At 44.0% G+C, this 12,466-nt stretch overlaps 1 protein-coding gene across 19 annotated transcripts in view; it reads left to right on the top strand.

Moving 5' to 3' along the window:
• The window catches only part of CADPS (calcium dependent secretion activator), a 476,583-nt gene that overhangs the window by 418,623 nt on the left and 45,494 nt on the right, over nucleotides 1–12,466 (top strand). For all 19 annotated transcript variants that reach the window (XM_053898015.1, XM_053898017.1, XM_053898018.1 and 16 more), the window contains one exon: nucleotides 11,415–11,447. In XM_053898015.1, coding sequence (XP_053753990.1) covers nucleotides 11,415–11,447 — 33 coding nt within the window. The remainder of the gene's footprint in view (nucleotides 1–11,414; nucleotides 11,448–12,466) is intronic.

Below are 12,466 nucleotides of genomic sequence, written 5' to 3'. Positions count from 1 at the left end.
CTCCCCCTCCCTCTTCCTGTCATGGTTTTATTAATATTGCCATTCCTCTCTTGGCATCTTGATAACTTTAAATAATACCCACCTCCTTTTAATTCCTGTTTCATCCACCCAAGGAGGCTGTTGACACCAGTGCTCTTTTCCTTCCCCTGCTTCCTCTTCCAACTGATCTCTTGTCCTCTTGTCAACTCAGGGTTGAATGGCACATCTCTTCATTCTTAACATTTAAAAATGTAATAACCTTTATTATTATGAATGTCTCTTGAGTCTCTCAGCACCATCGAATAGAACTTTCTGCAGTGGTGGAAATATTCTGTATCTTAACTGCTTTGATTCAGCAGCCCCTGGCTACATGTGGCTCATGAAATGTGGCTAGTACAACTACAAAGTTGAATTTTTAATTGTATTTTGTTCGAATTCATTTACATTTTTGTGACGTTTGTTCATTTATTTTGAGATAAAGAGACAGCGTGAGGAGGGGAGGGGTGGAGGGAGAGGGAGAGAGAGAAAATCCCAAGCAGGCTGTGCACTGTCAGCACAGAGCCTGACGAGGGGCTCAGACCCATGAGCTGTGAGATCATGACCTGAGCCGAAATCAAGAGTCGGACACTCAACTGACTGAGCCACCCAGGTGCCCCAAAGTCATTTAAATTTAAATAGCCACATGTAGCTATTGGATAATGCAGGGCCGGAGCAAGCTTAATACACAAATATAATTACTGAGAACCAGCTGGTTTTTTCAGCAGGAAGGATAATAATGGCAGACACATAATTCTTATTTATTATGCCCTGGGAACTGATCTGCCAACTCAGTTAAAAACCCAACAACTCTATGAAAAGTAGTATTATCCCCATTTTATAGATGAGGGATGCAAGCCATGGAAAAATCAAGGACCTTGTCTAGTAAGGAGAAGAACTAGAATTTGGCCCCATGTGACCCAACTCCAAAGTCTGTGCTTTCAAGCACTTCCCTCTACTGCCTCTGCTCCCCTCTAGAAACACCCATATCTTTTCCCAGCTGTCTCCAATCTGCTGATCAATGATGTGGTCACAGCTTCTCCCACATCACTGGCCTGAACGATGCTTCTCATGGGGCCATATGCATTTAGATGTCAACCCTTCTGACTGCACTTCTGCCTCAAAAAAGAAAATGAAAACCGGAAGCTGAGGAAGGACATGGGCAAATGTCGGGACTCAGGGTAGGTTCACAGAGGGGCTTACTCTTTGGCCACAGAAAGGTTGTTCCTTTGGGCTGTTCATTCCAGCAGTAGCAGTCTAGGAGCTGGCATACCCTGAGTGTTTGCCGCATCTTTGTATTGTGCCTCTTTATGCATATTATCTTTGTGAATCCTCCCCACAGCCCAAAGTGATGCAGATGAAGAGGGCTGCAGGTAGAGGGTGCTGGGAATATTACATTGGATGAAGAACGCAGAAAACAGAGTCTGGCACAGGGTGGATACTTAGCACAAGTTACCTATGGTAATCCTTTTATCTCTTTGCCAAGTCTACCCACTGGGCCATGCTATATTCTCTGGTACTTGTGTGGGTGGTCTTTATGTATCTCAAGTACTTTTCCTTTTCCAGGGTACTATATTTTTCCTGGAGCCTCATGACCAGAGCTCTTATTAATACTACAATATTAATAAGCCTCTTGTTTTACTACTAGAGTATTTACAACTTTTTCAAGGTGTGGGAAGTACTTCTATCCCACATTCTTCCTAGAACCAACCTGCCTTGTACCATCTGAAAGACATATTTTTTAATTCTAGAGGGAGTCAAAAGAAAATCCTCAGCCTGGCACCCTATTATGATAAATAAGGACCTGAGGTTAGGCAAGTAGCTGACATCAGTCAACTAGTTAATGGTCACATTAAGATTAGGCATTTACATTTTGTGATTCTTTTCACGCCTCCATTCCATTATCTCTCATTTAAGCGTGTTCTAGTCCAGAGGTCTGAAAACCTCTCAAAAAGACAAAATAGTAAGTAGTTTTTACTTTATAGGCCACGTGGTCTCAGTCACAGCTGCTCAGCCTGTGCCCCTGTAGCATGAAAGCAGCTATCGATAAGATATAAATGAGTGGGTGTGGCTGTGGTCCAATAAAACTTTATTTACAGACATTGAAATGTCAATTTCCTGTAAGTTTCACATTTCAGGAACTATTATTCTTCTTTGGACTTTCAACCACTGAAGAACGTGAAAACCATTCTTAGCTCATGGGCCACATAAACACAAGCAACAGGCTAGATTTGGCCCACAGGCCATAGTTTGCCAGCTTTAGTCTATAAGCTATGGATGGGAACACACTTGGCATAGTCAACTCCCAGCTAACCACAAGTGAATTAAACACTACTACTAATAATAGCTAATGATTATTGAGCTCTTACCCTGTACCAGGCACTGTTGACTTGACGTGTTAACATGTTCAACCTCAGAAGAACCCCCTGAATTGTTACTGCTATCCTCATCTTGCAGATGAGATTATAGAAGCCATAGAAGGTTTCATAATTTTCCCCAAGGTCATTGAACTAATAAGTGATAGAGCACAATCGAACCAAGCTCTACGTGACCCAAAGCCTCTACACGTTCCACAAAATAGGCTCTCCTTTTCCCAGATCCTGGGTGGTCAGTAGGTAAGAAGTGGTTTTAGAATGACACATCCTTTTCAGAACAGCAACAACTTGATATAATGAAAGGACTCTGCACTTTGTAACCAGATTTGGGCTTGTACTCCAGCTCCACCACTTACTGGTTCACCTCTTGAGAATTGCTTAACCGTGTTGAGCCTCAGCATCCTTTTATTAAGCAGGGATGGTAAAATGGGCCTGCCTGGGTTCTACAGTGATGACTGAGCTAATTATTCATAAAGTGCCTGGTGCAGTACCCCACCCATATATGCTCAACAAATATCACTAAGTATCAAGTGAAAATCAGGTTAGTCATTAATGTGTTTATAGCCAGGAGAGCCAGAAATACCCAAATCCTGTCCTAGACCATCAGGGACCACCCCACAGCATCCTCCAGGGAAATACATGCAATGGATAAAGGTAGGGGAATATGAGATAAAGAACCACCTTATTAAGTTTTGGTTGTCTACTGCTGCATAACCAACTGTGCCAGAATTAGTGGCTTAAGACAGTCACTTTCTTTTGCTCACAATTTGTGGATTAGGAATCTGGGAAGAGCTCAGCTAGGAGATTCTGTGGTTCATGTGGCTTTGACTGGGGTCGCTCGTTGGGCTGCATTCAGCAGGTGGCTACGCTGGGCTGGGGCTGGATAGCTGACAATTTGATGTGTCTTCATACTACTTCTTTCTACCTATATGGATCTCATCCTGCCAACCTTTTCCAAATGGCTTGGGCTTCTTGCAGCATGGTGGTGTCAGGGGGGGTCACACTGTAGCAGCTGACTTTCAAGAGTAAGGCAGTAGAGGCTGCCAGCCCTTTTAAGGACTTGGCTTGAAACTGGCATGGTGTCATCTCCATCATGTTCTGTTGGTCAGAGCAGTCACAGGCCAAGCCGGCCCAGACTCAAGGGGGTAGAGGAAGAGACTCCACTTTTCAGTGAGGAAATGGTATGTCCATAGAGGGAGCAAAATAAATGATGGCAAGCTTCTTTGCGAACAAGCAACCACATTGTGAACTGGGCTTTGGGTCTGCATTCCAATGCAGAGAAGTCTAGAGAGATTCACTCTCTTCTCCTGGGATCTCCTTCTAGGAGGAAGAAATAGAATCAGAAAGAGGGTCTAGGCACAGAGCCAGCAGAGAAGAGAAGTAAGACAGCCAGCCCTCTTACTGCAACGTAGGTCACACCCTCTCACCTGAAGCACTTAATTTAAGTGTGCAGATATATGGCTAGCTAGAAAACATACCTCAGAGCAGTGCCCTAGAACCTGACCAATCAAATCAGCCCCTTTGGAGGCGGAAGGAAAAGAGGGTGTAAAAATAATAGCCAACGTTTACTGAACGCACACTACATGCCAGGCCCTGTGCAGAGGTTTTTGCATACATTAACCCATTTAATCCTTAACATGTACTAAACACATCTATACAGAGCAAATGCTTAGACTAGTTCCCTGTACATGTTAAATGCTTTTAAAATCTGTCTTTGTTTATTAATAATTCATCCAACCACCCCATCCGGAGGTATTATTATCGCTCTCTCTATAGTCTAATGGGGAAGCTGGTGCTTAGAGAAGTTAATTACCTGGCACACAACTGGTGGTGAACAGAACCAGACGCCGGTCTCTGTGTCGGACTCATGCCCCCTCACTCTTCACTCCTGCACCAGACTGCCCGTGCTACACAGGAACAAGAGACCCTTTCAGCTCTTTGCACAGAGGCAACAAATACCAGTTCCTTTTGAATTGATGGTGCCTGCCTACACTTTTCTTCAATGTCCTTTAAGACGGTTGTAACTTAACCACCAACTGCAAGAAAATACTAGAAACCTCTATCCTGGGTTCTAAGAACAGAGGGCCATACCCAGAAGTTCATGCATTCAACACATTTTTATCAATCCCCTGCCATATATCAGGCAGTGTAGGTACTGAAGAGAGAGAGACAGAGGTCCTTGCTTTCCATAGACATGAGGTGGTGATAGATGATAAAATTCAACCTGAGAGACGTGATCATTTTCTGGATGGTGGTGGCCCTATGTAACATTTTTACACACTGAACTGCCTCAACTTGCAAAAAATAATAATAATACTCCAGATCTCTAATGATCGCCTGGATTAGAGAAATGGAGAAAGGTACAAGACAGCAAAATTTTCTTTACAGCAGTAATCTCAAAAGCCAAATGTTGAAGTCAATGTTGCTAGCCCCTTGAAGCGATGCTGTGGTTGGCAGTTTCTAGGCAAAGGCAGAGAAATCAGCTCGAAGCGCTTGTGAAGTCAAACAAGCCAGGGTAGCGTCAGCTTGTGCAGAGAGTAAATCATTTCCTTGGTGGGTGTTTTCTTAAGAGACCTTGGGGAGAAAGGAGGGCTCAGGCAGTCACTAATGCAGTGGTATCTGTTCAGATTTCTTTTTTCTTCCATCTTTGAGTCTTACCCACCAGATTTCTGTTTGCAAAAAGCGCCTAATCCACTTTTTTTTTTTTTTTTGTCTGTGCATTGATTTAATAGTATCAAACCCTGAGGTCCTCGTGGTCTGCACCTGGGTTGCTTTTTCCCCTAATGAAGCAAGAGAAGTGGTTTAAGCCCCCACGGTGCTCCCTATCAAAGCCACACAATGATTAACTCAGGTCCCCTTATTAGGACCGGGCAGAAGAAAATCCCTTAGTCATCAGCATTGTGAAAATCCCAGGATGGTGAATGTTCAATGAAAAGATTACCTTGGGCACCTGAAAAATAATGGAAGAGCTCAATAGAGAAACCATTAAGCCTGTCTACACACGCTAAGTCAGGTGGAGGGTCGAGGCAATTAGCTGGGACATTCAGGCCAGGGAAACCGTTTTGGACCTTCTGTCCTGAGTCAGTGCAGATAATTATTCAAATCCCTCACACGTTGTTCCCAGAGAAGCATTTTATGTTGTGTCTACACCCACACGCACACAAAACAAGACTTTGATATGACTGGTCAGTGAAGGTGGTTTAATATTTGTTTGGTTTATTTTACTGAATAATGGGCAGCTGAGGAGATGGGAGGTCTCAAGCTTTAACTTCTTAGCTGTACGACTAAGCCAAGTTCATCTGTCTGGGCCTTGGTTTCTTCAATTATAAAACGGAATAATTAATAGGACCCCCTCGAAGTATTGTCGTGAGGATTGAGTATAACAAATGTGGTATCCCTGACTCATTGCCTGGCAAGTCATAAGCACTCTGAAATCTTACTTATAGTTACTAGTTGTTGGATGGACATGACTCATTCTGTGTTTGGAGGGATTGTGCACTTAGACATCCTCTAAGAAAGGGGCCAGGAATCATGGAGCAAATGCCTTCTGATGGAGCACAGCCCCTGACCTGGTGCCTTGTACATAGTAAGTGTTCCTTGCTTCGGGCGTATGAGAACATGAACAAGTTGTTCACTGACAGCCTGTCTCCCTCCCGTCAACCTTGGTCTCCCTCAGCCTCTCTTACCTTGTGTTTCTTTTTCTGACCTCCTACCCCAGAACTGGGCAAGTCTATCTGGGCGGTCAGGGGCGAGAGGGTGGGTGCCCATGGTACTGCTAGAGAAGGCGTATTCTTCCTGCCATCTGACCATCAGGATTTCAGGAAATGAGATCTGGCTGAAGTCACAGTTCTTGCCTCTCCCTTGAGGGCAGTTGAGTGCCTGCTTAGAAAAGGTGCCAGACCGGTCTGTGGGGCAAACCCCCCCCCCCCACCTTATCTCCTGCGTCCCAGAGCACCTGGGGACCCGGCTTGGTCCCGGAGAGCTGTAGGTGTGTGTTATTGAATATAAGTGAGAGCCCTGGCCTGGGAAGCTGCCTTCTTACTCGTGCATAAACTCAGCCGTCCTGAGTTAGGGAACAGATCTTTGCTGTGTGCCTCAAGGTTTTCTCTAGTACATAGGATGGTCACTAAATTGGCAGAAAGTATACCAGACTGTGAGTCAGCCCAGATACCTGCTGTAACCTGGGGAGATTCCAGCATCCTTTTTATGGCAAGAAATGGCCCACGGGCTAGGGGTGAGGGGTGAAACTGTCACCACCATCACCAGAACAAGGTGCATGCACTCCATCTGTACTAATAAGCTAGTATTTGCAGTAACACTAAGAAAAGTCACCCTCAATAGCTTCTACCCCATGCCAATACTGTTCTACACTCTTAGATGGATTATCTCATTCAATCCATACAGTATCCCTTTGAGTACTGTTAGGAGCGTCCCATCTGCAGAGAAGGCTCAGAGACGTTAAATAACTTGCCCAAAGTCACAAGCTAGAAAATGGCAAAGCCAGACTTCTGACCCCACCAATCCGAATTCATCCTCTTAGCCACTTCACTGGGAAGATTTCTTCTGAAGTTAAAAAAGAGGGGCGCCTGGGTGGCTCAGCCAGTGAAGTGTCTGACTCTTGGTTTCAGCTCAGGTTATGATCTAACGGTTTGTGAGTTTGAGCCCTGTAGTGGGCTCTGCGCTGAGAGCTCGGACCCTGCTTGGGATCCCCTCCCTCTCTCTCTGCTCGTGCGCTCTCGTGCTTTCTCTCAAAATAAATAAACTTAAAAAATATTTAAAGGTAAAGAAGAAAAAATTGTACACACACCGATAGACACACACATACACGTTTTAGAACCGCTGATGGGAAAACATACAGAATGACAAAATTCCATGAAACAGGTAGTACTTTTAAAGAAACTTGTGTTTTATTCATTAAAATCATATCTACATATAATGGAAAAGTGTCTTGTGTACATTGTAAGGCCTGTTGTTTATTTAATCTAGAGGCAGCGTCTGGTGTGCACTTGAATTTTTCCGACCCTTGGCAATAATTCTGAAGCCCTCATGAGCTGGGAGGATCTGGTCCTTCCTCTCAGAACGTAGCTGGCAAAAACATATTCTACGGATACTGAAAATAAATGTGATGTTTAAAGGCAGCGCTGTTGACGGTAGGCAGGAGTGGGTTCAGGAACCAGAGCTCTGATCCTCGCTTTGCCAATTTATTCGCTCTGCTATACCTCAACATCTACTATAAAAAGATAGAACTGATGAAAGCTTCCTACCTCTTAAGGAGACTAGAGTCAGAACAGGAAGCAGCCTTAGATGTAACCTGTCACAAGGGGAAGGCTCACATCCAGAGCACCCTATATAGCCTCTGCTTGAGCTGCTCGACCGTCAGAGACGACCAGTGCTTGGATGGACTGAGAGAGCTGTTTGAACCTTCTCTGGGGGCCCTTCATTCTACTCATCCATCCTGATTCCATGCTCTGGAACCACCATGAAAAAGCTTAGTCTTTCTACATGGATGCTCCTTAATTAAGGCCACATTAGCCCTCCCTTTCTAGGCAAGATGTCTCTGCTTTCACTTTCCTTATAGAAGGCTCTCCTGGATCCTTATTGTCAACCTCCTTCTTTTTATTTTTTAACTTTAAAAAAAAATATTTATTTTTGAGAGACAGAGAGACAGAGTGTGAGTGGGGGAGGGGCAGAGAGAGAGGGAGACAGGATCTGAAGCAGGCTCCAGGCTCTGAGCTATCAGCACAGAGCCCAATGCGGGGCTCAGACTCACCAACCGTAAGATCATGACCTGAGCCGAAGTCAAACACTCAACCGACTGAGCCACCCAGGTGCCCCTCGTCAACCTCCTTCTTAAAGTTCAGTGGCCAGAACCAAAAACGATACACCAAAACAATACTCTAAATAATAATAGGATCACAGTTTGAGCTGTTTTTTGCTATCACTATGGGATGGGAGGGAGATCTACAAGACAAGGTATAAGTCAGCTGTTATCTGATGAAAAACTGAAGGCTGGTGTGTGTAGGAGAGTGGATGGTTTTCATTCATGGCATACAGCTTGCCTTATCTTCCCAAACTGCCTCGAAAGGAATAGAATTTGACTGGTGTCATTCTCTGGATTGAAACTGCATGTTAGTGGTAAATGGAGAGTAGGCGTGTTTAAAGGTTGATCATTTCAGCTGTAGCAAAACTCTTACCAACTGCCAAGCACTGACTCCACAGAGCAAAAGAGGCAGTTTCCAGCTGAGAAGAATGATTTTACCAGCACCTGCCCCAACCACTGATGTTTGAGTGCCTCAGACATTTCTACAATGGGTGAGGAGATCGGGAGTTCCAAAGGGAAAATTGGGAGTTCAGGAGACCACATGTGAGTCCTGCCATCTCCACCTTCTGGCCTAGATTATGAGCAAATAAATTCTGAGGGTTTTAGTGCTCTGAATTGTAAAATAGAGATGCTTCCTAGCCCTCATTTTGCAGAGTGGCTGAAAGAAGAAACTGTCCATGAATGTGTTTTGCCAAGTGAAAAACATCGCATAAGTGTTAGGTATTGTAGGTGAGGGAGACTTGAAAGAAAGGAAAACCAACTTTTTGCCCAAACTAAATTCTACATCCAGAATGGACAAGAGAAATTTGGTTTTGGGGATCATTTAGTAGAAACATTAATTGTGCAAAATATGGAAAGCTTTCCTGATACTGCTTTTTTTTTTAATGTGTATTTATTCTTGATAGAAAGAAACAGAGCATGAGTGGGAGAGGGGCAGAGAGAGAGGGAGACACGGAATCCGAAGCAGGCTCCAGGCTCCGAGCTGTCAGCACAGAGCCCCATGCGGGGCTCGAACTCACGAACCACGAGATCATGACCTGAGCCGAAGTCGGATGCTTGACAGACTGAGCTACCCAGGCACCCCTCCTCATATCCCTCTAATGGCCCCAAATGGCCATTTTCCTTTCACCCAGCAGCCTTTGCAGGAATGAGCTTTCACAATGTTGGCTTTCAGACTGATTCATGCAATGGCTTCTCAATCTGGCCATTCCCTGCTCATTCCTGAACTACCCTGCAGCCATCACTGGTCACTTGTTTTCTCTCCTTCCTTCCTTCTGCGCATTTTCCCTGAGCGCCCTTTCTAAGCCAGGTACCAAGTGAGTCACTAGAGAGACAGCTATGAGCAAGACAAGACATTCTGTGGGAGACAGACATTGCACAAAATTACGGAATTAAAGTTGCAGTCCACACTGCAAAGAAAAATGTAGGGTTTTAAGAGCATCCTTAGCAAGAGAATCTAGGAATTACCTTGGGTGCTGGCACTGATTCCGGGTGTTCAGATGCATTGCCCTCTCAAGAATTAACTCATCGATGTGTGTGGTCAGCCCTTTAAAGTTCCTGAAACACTTTCTCATATGTTTTTTCATTGGGTCAGGCTCTCAACCCTGCAAAGAACACAGAATCATCACCCAGTTCTAGAGACCAAGTCTGTGGGACTTGACATGACTGTCTCAGGGTCAACTAGTTTTGCCACTTTGAGAATTGTCCACTCTTAATCCTGGGCTCTTGCCAACCTACCTTTTTGGTTCGCTGGCTTTTCTCCCTTGGGAGTTGGTATTTTGAAAAGGAGCCTTGAGAAAAGAGCAATTGGGGAAAATGCTCCCCTGGACACTTTACTGGGCGACATGTGGGTAGAAGCTGTGATTCCTGATAGTGGCCTCAGCCAAGTGACAAGAGGAAGCCCTACCTGTGATGTGAAAGACGTCCTGTTTTGTGTGCATCCATCTTTGTAGTTTCCAATAAGACTCAAAACCCTCTCTGACCCCAAACGTAGCCCCCTGGTCTCACCTGTGCCTGGAGGAACAAGAGCCAAGTCAAAAGGAAATAAGTCCCTTAGGCTTTACTCCTCCAACCTCACCATTCTTGACTTCCCACAGCACACAGAGCCCCCCCCCCAGATGTGCTTATGAATTGATCACCTTCCCTACCATTCGTTCCATGCCTACTACGTCCCAGAACCTTGTGTACATTGACCTTTAGATCACCCGCTAAAGTAAGTATCTATTAGCATCTCTGCCTTTGGCCGATGTGGTACCTGAGGCTCAGAGAGATGAAGTAATTTGCCGAAGGTCACACAGCTCGTAAGTCATAGAGCTGGGATTTGAACCCACACCCGACTCCAGATTCCTTGCTCTCAGATACTATACCGCACTCTCTCCCTGAAAACTGAAAATAAATTCCATAACCACTTCCTGCTCTTCCTGTGTGGGGTTTTTAGTATTTAAAACCAGGAGACACAACGACAGCCTTGGGACGGGCTTTGAGAGGTTCTGGTACTCTCTCAACCCCACCCACAGACACCTGTCACCCTCTGGGTTAAGGATGCCCACCCACCACACTGCATCCTCTTTAAGACTCTTAACTGAAACTCAAGGGTTCCATTAGGACAAACCTGTGGCCACAGGACAAAAAGACCCAAAATACAGGAAGTAACAGCAGCCTTAGTTGCTTTTCTAGACTAGCAAGCCCTCCACTAATCAGTTTCGGTTTAGCTACTTTTCTACTTTTTAAAGGGACAGAGGAGCATGCAAAATTCCCACAACAGCCACAGGATCCTAATCAGTAAATATTTGCTTGCCTTTTCTTTTTTCTTTTCTTTTCCTTTCATCTCTTTTCTTTTCATTTCTTTTCTCTTCTTTCTTTTCTTGTTCTTTTCTTCCCTTTTTCTTTTTTCTTTCTTTTTCCCTCTCTTTCTTCCTGTCTCCCTTCCTTTCCTTTCCTTTCCTTCCTTTCCCCTCCCTTTTGCCTACCTTTCTTCCCTCTTTTCTCTCTCCCTCTCTCTTTTCTCTCTTTCTCTCCAAAGCGGTAGCTACCGCTTGGGAAAGAGAATAGACATCACATTTTTTTTTTTTAGTACCTTTCTGTGTTTCCTGGTCAGCTCCGTGTGCCAGTGTATTGTATTCACTGATGGTGACACAGCACTGAGCTGTGGACAATGAAGCATAAACACCAGCCTCACTTCTGCCCTCTTCTTTCCTCCTTAGGTGAAGGCAGCTTCCAAATATGTGGATGTACCTGTGAGTATTCGAAAATTGCTTTTGTGTGTGTGTGTGTGTGTGTGTGTGTGTGTGTGCGCGCGCGCGTGTGTATGTGTTTGCTTTCATGAGAAATTTAATGATGCTGTTTTCATTAGTTGCTACTAAATTGCATATTTCTGACTTGAATCACCAGAAAGAAGCCAAGAGTATTTCATGGTAAAACTTTCGTTTTAGATGAAAAGAGGTTATCGTTTCTTTCATCCAGAAGAGAGATCCTGTTTGAGAGTAAACCCAGTGGCCTTTCATTTCATTTTCCTGGGTTTCTCTGGTACAGTTCATTCTCTATTGGCCTACTCCCCTCCCCTCCTGTATGCACACCTTGGGAGTCTCCGTGAGCTAGAAATTTGCACAAGGGTGCCAGTATTTTTTTTTAAACAAATTCTGAATTTGTTCATTTTGGGGTCAATTCTGCAATTGTTTTAAGGAAATCTTACAGAACTGCTTATAATTAGTGCAGACCTCATTAATGAAGAGAGCTCTCAAAGTTCACAGATAAAGCACTTGTGGTTGCCCAAAATTTACATTTAAATTGAGGTTAAGTACTACACATGAATGCTGGAGTGTGGGATTACCTGTGATAAGTCAGGATACATTTATCGACAGACTTTGCCCTGCCTATTAGCAAAATAAAATTGGAGAGATTTAAATATATTCCAATAAAGGGGAAAAGAAAATGATTCTGTTTCTCCATTTCTAACAAAAGAGGTGTGAGTCTATTATAAAATATTAAATTTAGAGAGCTTATCTCAACAGCCACCAAGGGTCTTGTACTGAACGTTTCTCATTCTGAACGTGGTTAAGTGCCCTCCTTGTTCAAATACTTATTTGTTAAAATTTGTTTTTTTCTAAAAGGATTTATATTAACATTTAAATTCATTTCCCCAGGAAGCTAAGTGTGTAATCGTTTATTGGCTTATTTCGCAAAGGATGGCAAAATGGAAAATTGGAGTGAATCTAGCATTAGCATACATTTTGTTTGTTTAATGAGAGAATGTACA

This window comes from Panthera pardus, unplaced genomic scaffold (genome assembly GCF_024362965.1).
Source record: "Panthera pardus isolate Hobbes unplaced genomic scaffold, ASM2436296v1 HiC_scaffold_8, whole genome shotgun sequence".
NCBI lineage: Eukaryota > Metazoa > Chordata > Mammalia > Carnivora > Felidae > Panthera > Panthera pardus.
The sequence above is the reverse complement of the archived record's forward strand: the minus strand, read 5'-3'. Positions and strand labels throughout refer to the sequence as shown.